At 45.9% G+C, this 8,934-nt stretch overlaps 2 protein-coding genes across 2 annotated transcripts; both read right to left on the reverse strand.

Moving 5' to 3' along the window:
• Positions 1-4,455: 4,455 nt before the first annotated feature.
• LOC128727007 (farnesol dehydrogenase-like) lies at positions 4,456-5,485 on the reverse strand. The gene is made up of 2 exons (XM_053820863.1): positions 4,822-5,485; positions 4,456-4,732 (listed from the first exon to the last, which is right to left on the reverse strand). The coding sequence occupies exons 1-2, from the start codon at positions 5,383-5,385 to the stop codon at positions 4,559-4,561; spliced, it is 738 nt and encodes a 245-aa protein (XP_053676838.1). The 5' UTR covers positions 5,386-5,485; the 3' UTR covers positions 4,456-4,558.
• A 1,247-nt stretch (positions 5,486-6,732) lies between these two features.
• Positions 6,733-7,568, reverse strand: LOC128727294 (farnesol dehydrogenase-like). Its single transcript, XM_053821188.1, has 2 exons — positions 7,002-7,568; positions 6,733-6,906 (listed from the first exon to the last, which is right to left on the reverse strand). Exons 1-2 carry the CDS (start codon positions 7,566-7,568, stop codon positions 6,733-6,735), a joined length of 741 nt encoding a protein of 246 aa, XP_053677163.1.
• Between the last annotated feature and the right edge of the window lie 1,366 nt (positions 7,569-8,934).

Below are 8,934 nucleotides of genomic sequence, written 5' to 3' on the forward strand. Positions count from 1 at the left end.
GTGCTGGGTTACTTGCTGGTGCTTCTGCTGCTGCTGACTACTGCCACTGTACTGCAGATGATGGAAGGCCACCACCGCCGTTCGCTGCAAACTTCATCGGTTCCAATCGATGCCCGGAACACACTTGAATCGAAACGAGAAACACAAGGGAGATAGAGAACAGAAGCAAAAAAGAAAGAAAACAAGAGCTAAGACCCGTCCTAATCTAATGGCGAACCATCGTGCTGCTGGGTGGTTTTGGGTGGATGTTTGAAGGGACAGGGAAGAAGAAAACCACAAAAAAACTGCATCACAGTCGGTGCCGTGTTTGTGTGCGGATTCACCCTACTTCGAAAAGGTGCGAAGTGACTGCTTTGCCCACCGTCGGAGATATGTGCACACGATTGTGCGGACCCGATGAAGGTGGCCCTGGTGTGTTGCGGTCGGAGATTCCGCGTACTAATTATGCTACTACACACACGCACCCACGGTTCGGAAATTAACACTTCACAGTTGGCGCTGCACAGCCATATGCAATATTCTGGCCCGACAATTGTGCTCCCGATGCTCGGTGCGGTGATTTGCTGCCACAGGCGACTCGCTGCTGCGTTTTTTGATTCGTTTTCACTTTGACGTACGGCTGCTAGGGTGCAAAGTGACCGACGTTGGGGGAGGGAGTGTGAACGGGTGTACGTGGTATGCCATCTCGCTCTAGCACCCTTCGTTCCGTACTTCACTAGCGGTGGTTCTCATTCTAGCACTCTCTTTCTCTCACTCACTCGCGCGCGCGCTCTCTCTCTCTTTCTCTCTCGTTCTCAATGTCCACCAGCCGTGCCAATGCAACAAACACAAACGGGACTGCTACGCACTCGCGTAAAGGTGCCAATAGACGACGGTTAAATTGAACAGAGAAAAAAAATCGTTCCACTTGGAACTGATGCTAGAAACCGAATGTGCTCGACGATGGTTTCTGTTTTGCAGTGGTACGTGTGCAAACAATTGAGATGCACTCTGTGGGCTGTGAAAAGTTGTGCAGTGAAAGTTTGTTGCCGTTTGCAGGCAGCTTCAACATCAAACGTACGCATATCAACACACAGGACACGGCGCAATGGCGAGAGTGAGAGAGCGCGCACGAGAGAGAGAGAGCAGACGTTCTCTGAAAACCATTTGTCGTGATTCATGCATTTGGCCGGCGAGAGAAAGAGATACGACTAGCACTTAGTGATGCTTAGAGCGAAAGATCATTAGGCTGTGAATCACCGTGCTTATGCTCCCTTCCAATAGGCACAAGAGGCCATATTACGATTAGTGGCCGAAATGCATCTTTACAATCACACCCCAGAGGTAGCGATAGGGCCTGTGCTGTGCAACGGGGAGAGCGAGAGCAAACGTTGACAGTGCGTTTGTAAGAGAAAGAGAGAGAGAAAGAGAGAATAATGCACCCACGAGAGAGAAGGAGAGAGGCCAACCGTCCTATATTTACAATTTCTTGCCTCAACTCAGCACCAGCTGATCCGCGTTGTGATGATACGAACCACACAAAGGAAGAGAATGATTTCATTTTAATCCTTTGGTTTGATAAATTGTATTTCCAACGCAGTGCTGTTTCATTAACCGTGTTCATGTGAATATATCTTTTCGCTTTTTGGCAAACTCACATTCTACGAAATCAAAACAATTTTGGTATTGCTATGTCGCATCAAAACAGGATCGAAAACGACAGCAATTTGTCGATTGAGTCGTTCATCTTTTGAGAAATAATCAATACACAGATTCATAAATCCGAGACGACAGGCCGATCTGACACAAAAGGTAGACAAAATAGCTGACAGTTTCTTGTTGTCATGCTCATTGTAAACGTCTGGCGTTTGATATAGATGTCGCTTTAGCAGAGCATAGCCTTTTTTTCTATGCTCTTCTATGCTCCACCATGCTTCTTCTATGCGTACCATTTTCACAACGGAACATGGCCGCAAGAAAAAAAAACGCAATACGAGTTCGTTCTCTGAGATTTTCCACACAGGAGAGCAAGATAAAAGAAATGTCGCCTTGCAAAATTGGTCGTTGAGATGTGGTGTCGCAGCACTTTAGTAGAATGTTTTTGTTTACGTTTTAAATATTTTTCTAGCTCAGCCTACGCACACGCACACAACCACATGGCACGGAAGGTACAAGGGTATCAGGCGTTGGGGTTGGTTGATGGCGAAGTTGGAAACAGCAGAGAAAAAATCCACACACGCGCATACACACACAACCAGGATAAGAAGTGCGTGCCTACTTCGATCCTTACATGTCACTTATGCTCTCTTCGTACGCACGCACGAGAACGCACACTACCTTACGTTGCGTGTCTTCTTTGTTTGCCCGTACTTATCTCCCAACGTTGCCTTTTGCCTCTGGGTTCGTTCGTACATTCGATTTTCGACTTCTGCCCTTGCGATCCATCCACGGAACGACCAATTGTTACGCACTGTTTCCATTCCGAGCAGACAGTTCCATCCAATGGTATATACATATTTTTTTTTTCGCTCCTTGGCTAAACAGGGCGCAGCTCGGCCCTTCATCGAAAGAAGGGCACTCCGACACCCGTCCGTACATTTCGCCAACATGTTTTCAAAATAGTAAGCTCATACCAACACAGCCGCGAGTCACGGCGCCATACGACAAACCAGTTTTCCCCGTAATTTTCTCTCGCTTCCGATACTTCCCCAAATGGAGGCACGATCGCGTCGCCGTCGTTCTCGTTATGCTGCGCCCTTTCCTGTTTATTTGCTCTCTGCTTCATCGCAGCATAATAGTGCAAATTTTTGTGCACCCAAATTCACCTGCCAGCTGATGCCATCCGCACAATGCGTGCAAGCCGTAAAATAGACGGAATTGGAGGCATTACAACACGAAAAGAAGTGAACAAACATGGACGAACGAACGGGTGCGTAGAAGTAGGGCAACAGAAGAGAGCAGAGCTTCTCCCACACGCACACACCCTCGACGGGGGGAGAATGTACACTTTTTTTCCTGGCTGTATCGCTTACTCCCCAACAAATTGTGTTGTCCCCATCAAAATCCACTTCTTTTCTCCCCACAATTCAACTGAAGCCGTAATTATGGGCTCGTTTGTTCTCTACGCACATTTGATCGCATCGAATCGATCGCACGGAAATATTCGATGGGGATGAATTTTCTTCCACAAAACGACCCCTCTTTTTTTCACCACTGCCTCGGTTGGGATTCCATTGCTGTTTTCTTTTCTTTTTTCACACATCAATCCATCTCGCGACATGGATTGAAAGCAAATTTTTCCCAACGACACTCACCACAGGCCGTACGCAGACGACGACGTTTGGTGGCAGCACTCTTCTCGATACCCTCGCGGAAAGCCTTTGTTTCCATCAAGGAAAGAAAGGGGGGTGGAAAGGTTGGGGGGGGGGGGTGGATGGGAGGAGTAACAGTTACGCGCTGGCTCTTCACCTCGGTCAAATTTTCCGTCGTCGTCACCTCACTGTGCTCACTGCGCCAACAAAGTTTGCTTTGCGATGCCGAGAAAAGCGGAGTTGCTGAATGATGCGCACATTATTGTTGCTCGCCACACCACTGTCTCACTGGCTCGTGTAGGGAACGGGAACAAACCTCGAGTAAAAGAGACCCCTTTCTGGGACAAAGCAAAGCACACGCTACAGCGATGCGTTTTCGACTTCGCGGATTGAAACTGCTCCGCTGTTGACACCAGGAATAGCCGAGAAACCGAGAAACAGAGCGTTCGTAAAGGGATATGTACACGCGCGAGGCGAGATCGACCTACGCGAGAGGGCGACGTTGCGCGAGACGGCAGCACCAACTGTCAAAAAACGCCGTCACGCACTACGGGAATGTGATGCAGAATTCAAACCGATGGAAGGGCAGTGTTAAATGTGAAATGCTAATTTTCGGGGGACAAAAACCATACGCTGACAGTTTCTTTCGAAATTAACACATGCACTTCATGTAAATAATCATTACCTCAATCACAAAATGATGGACATATGTTCCACGCACACTGCATAATATTGCATGACTTCTTGCATGCAAGATGCTGCAGCATGAATTACTTTTATGCTTTCAGAGTCTTATCTATGCGTAACGTTTATTCAGCGCGTAAATCCACAATTTTCACCGAAAGGAAGGCGCACAGAAGGCATTTATTTTATGTACATTTCAAAGTAATCAGTTAATGGCGGCTTCCGAGTTCTTAACACGTGCAACGATGGCCTTCATGAAAGTCACCGCGAGATAAAAATGTTTACCAAACTGACGACATCCTTGAGTCAATAGCTCTTCAAATCTACATAGTTAACGAAACAAATACCAACGGATCGGGTAAGGTTTCCTGCACCGGGCAACGTGCTATCTAGCCTATACCCATTTTGGCATCATACTCATTTTGATTGGAAGCTGTGTTCTGAAAATGACTCCGTTATGCTGTTGGAGTGTTTGTAGGGATACCAAAAGACCTGTTTAGTTTTATCGTGTTTATTTTTTGACCTCCTTCACAAACCCGTTCCCACTATAGCTTCGTTCCATTGCCCTGGTATTCTTTCTGCGCCTAAAAAGCCTCTCCGATTGGTTTGATGATGATTTCGTGCACCTGCACGTGGGGTGGCGTACCGATGGCGTACAGAACAGCTTCCGAGATATCTTCCGGTTGCAGCCATGTCATATCTTTCGGTAACTCTACTCCTTCTACAATTTCCGTTTTTACCGCTCCTGGACTAACACTCTACAATAAAAACGGAATGGATAGACAACGAGACCCAATGTAATAAACGTTTCAATCAACCTTGCCTTACGGCTCGAACGAACGCTTACCGTCACTTTGATCTTCGTCCCGGCTTCCCTCATTTCCTGACGCATCGTCTCCGTGATGGCCGTTACGGCATGCTTGGTGCCAGGATACACACTTATCTTCGGGAAATTTGGCACCGAATGTCCGGCAATGCTGTTGATATGCACGATATGGCCACTAACAGAGCGCTTCACCATCGAGTGATAAGCCCACTGACTGCACAACACCAGCCCGGTTACGTTCGTGTCTATCACCGCACGAATATCCGCCGAATGGCCAAGATCCAGCAGGTTGTGAGACCTCATGATACCGGCATTATTCACCAGCACATCTACACCACCAAACTTCTCCGTAATTCCCTTAAACGTCGTCTCGATCTCCGATTCGTTAGAGACATCGCACTTCATCGCATGCAACCGAGCCGCAGCCTCCTTTGGTAGGTCCTTTTTTAGCTCCACAATACGCTCGACACGCCGTGCCAACCCAATGGTGATCATACCCGCTTTGGCGAGATCCTTCACGATCGCAGCTCCGATACCGGAGCTGGCACCGGTCACAACGGCTACCTTCCCAATCCAGCGATCCATATTGGCTCAGTTACTGCGGACTAAACAAACGACAGACGTTTCAATATGACCACACGCTTGACGACGTTAGCGACGACTAATGGAGCTTCGGTCTGGACGGGCCCCTTTTGATATAACCGTGGCAGTGTTGCATGGCTTGGGAGCATCATCATCGTTAGGGGATGACTTGCAGATTGACCAAACCCCACTTGAAAATGGAATCAACATCGGAACACGATCGAGCTGGTCGCTCTCGAGGCGTGAATTCGCACAATCGGTCTAACACGCGGTACGGTGGACGCGCAGTAGGCGGTGGCTAGCTCGAATCAATTCAGTCAGTGATTCGTAAACCAGTTTCCTCTACGCATGATTTTTGGCGGTATGGTCGGAATGCTTGAATGCCTGGCAATGGAACAATAGCACGCTTTGGTGGTCGATCGAGCCGGATCAGCCAAAATAAACGGACGTTAAACGGGATATTGCATCACGCAACACGTGGGATGACGATAGAATTTAAAATGGAAACCCTTTCGCACGGACAAGCGTGACAAACAATCGTTCAAAAGCACCTGAAAGGAGTGTCACCAATGGTTCTACCGCATCATTGTCACGAGAATGGAAAGTGCTCGATCACGGTTGCTCATTTCTAATCGAGACTCTTCCGCCTAGACAAACAACGAGTCGCGCGCGTCCGAATGATAAGCAGGCACTTAATAGTCAGCTAACGTGTGCCTTCCTCCAGGTGAAAAAAAATGATAGAATATTACACACGATAGGTACGATACGGATTACGGCTAGTTAGCAGTGATTACATCAGCTGTTCATAGACTGAGGAGCATTCCAGACATCGAGCTACCGTACTCGAAACTGATATGTTTGACCGTTTATCTTATCGCTACAGGTCGTCGGTTTTCTAATCTCTGAATTTTTGGTGCAGCGATAGCTTGCAGAACGATCATTCTAGATGATAATGAGTTTTAAGCAACATGTGGTAAGCTGGTTGAGTTTTGAAACCACATTCCAGGTTGAAACTAATCTTGCACAACGGGCTTTTATCCAGCACATTTTTTAATGTTCGCAATGTATAAAAAAAGACGCGAATGAAGTATAAACAAATATTTGATTTGAAATATATTTATTTATTAATTTGATTTGAATTAATATACTCTTTAAATAGTGCATATTGTGCTTTTCTCAAATAGAGCATGTTCGGTTTGCAAGCTATACTTTCGAATGAAGTTTAATTAAAACAAGCGATATTGGATTTACTATTTAATGAAATTTCACGATAGCTTATGTAAAATGTATTCTAACTACTATTAACTGATCTCCATGGTAAATGCAACTGGTTAAAGACTGCCGTTTTCCTTAAAACACCTCTCCAAGCGGTTTAATGGTGATTTCATGCACCTGCACGTGTGGAGGCGTACCGATGGCGTACAGGACAGCTCCCGAGATGTCCTCCGGATTCAGTAATGGCGCTTCCTTTGGCAACTGTAGTACGTCCGCAATTTCGGTCTGCACCACACCGGGACTAACGCTCTAAACCGCGAATTAGAGAAGGTAAATACAGCGCCGGAAGCGACAATGAACTAAATGATTCAATTAACCTCAACTTTCAGCAAACTAATACTTACCGTCACTTTGATCTTCGTCCCGGCTTCCCTCATCTCCTGACGCATCGTTTCCGTGATGGCCGTTACGGCGTGCTTCGTTGCAAAGTAAATGTTGAGCTTGGGGAAATTTATCACCGAATGTCCGGCAATGCTGTTGATGTGCACGATGTGGCCACTGACGGAACGCTCCACCATCGAATGGTAAGCCCACTGACTGCACAACACCAACCCTTTAATATTCGTGTCTATCACCGCACGGATATCCGCCGAATGGCCAAGATCCAACAGGTTATGCATTCGTACGATACCAGCATTATTCACCAGCACGTCAACACCTCCAAACTTCTCCGTTATTCCCTTAAACGTCGCCTCGACCTCAGACTCCTTGGTGACATCGCACAAGATCGCGTGCAGCCGAGACGCCGCCTCCTTTGGTAGGTCCTTCTTTAGATCCTCGATGGCCTGGACAGGTCGTAGGTCTAATCCGACAGTAATCATGCCCGCCCTAGCCAGATCTTTGGCAGTTGCTGCTCCGATCCCGGAACCAGCACCAGTTACGACGGCCACCTTACCATTCCACCGTTCCATGTTGGCGTCAGTTACACAAGGGGAAACGCGCGAACAATTCTGCTCACGACGGTGGAAACGACTGACGAAACCGCAACCTTGACGGGGCGTTTTTACTCAAAACGTGTGATATGTCTGACCAAACGACATCATCATTGTAAAGAAGGTGACTTGCTGATTGCCCAAACCCCTGATCGATAGGGAATCGATGGTAAAAAGCATATTTAGCGTCCACAAGTTGTTTGCAGCTTGTGGTCAATGCGGTGTCTGTAAACCGGTTCGATTGCGAACACACACTTCTTGCAGACACGTGGTATCGGTGGAACTTTGATTTTTAGGGGGCGACATTAATGAAGCAAAAATAGAAACATAAAATCAGTGCACAAGATATTACTTCACCCAAAAACATAGGTGATTAGTGTGATAAACTTCTTTCCTCAAACGCGCCTGTGACCAAAAATGCTCCTCCATCAATGTCCAAAACGGCCGTTCTCTTCCGGGCGGACTGGTTTATCAGCAAACGGCGAGTTGTAGTTGATTATTATGCATTTTATATTCAGCGAGCGTGGGTTTTCTTCCAGGAGGAAAAAAAGATAACAACACAACGGCTCTCTTCGTGGGGACTGACAGAAAAAATAACCATTTGGCACAGTGTGTTCCTTTATTTCGTACTGATTCGGGTGACCGTTTATCTTATCGTGACAATTTCGCGGAGTCCCTGCTTTGGCGGGTAGTGAAATAACGTTATGTGTGCATATGAAAATTTATTACTCCATTAGCGGATCGATCCAATAGCACGATTCTGATTCTGCAGCAAGATCATTTTCAATTCTATGTTTTGTACACTGAGTAATTACGGGACCTTTAAAGGACTAATGAGTCGTGTTATTCTGCGGTTGTGCCATTTTGTCACAGTTTTTTGAAAACTCATGCTGATTTATTTTTTATGGTTATCAAAAATACTGCAAAAAGTAATCGACAGAAAAAAGATTCAGAAAAAAATTCGCAGTTCTAGTTGATGTAATGAATGTATTGTATTTCCTTTTATTTTCCCTTTTCTGAGATTGATTTAATTCCATGCCATGAGAGCATTAACTATGGCATTTCAACGTGTAATTTATTCACAACCTTTCAAAAGCCTATAAACGACGAGTAAATGATCACGATCACGGCGAGGTATCGAAGATACTAAGAATTATTTTTTGTTTTATAGATTCTTTGCTGCTTTAAAGTTGGATTGTTATTTTATAGAAAATTTGCAAAAAATAAACATGTTCGCAACGCATGGTATATGGTAAATTCTCGTAAAACACCACAGCATGGTTGATAATTCTAGTTGCTATTTGTGGAATTCAGGGAAGAACTAAGATAAAGATAACAGCAAGTT

This window comes from Anopheles nili, chromosome 3 (genome assembly GCF_943737925.1).
Source record: "Anopheles nili chromosome 3, idAnoNiliSN_F5_01, whole genome shotgun sequence".
In the NCBI taxonomy this organism is placed as follows: Eukaryota; Metazoa; Arthropoda; class Insecta; order Diptera; family Culicidae; genus Anopheles; species Anopheles nili.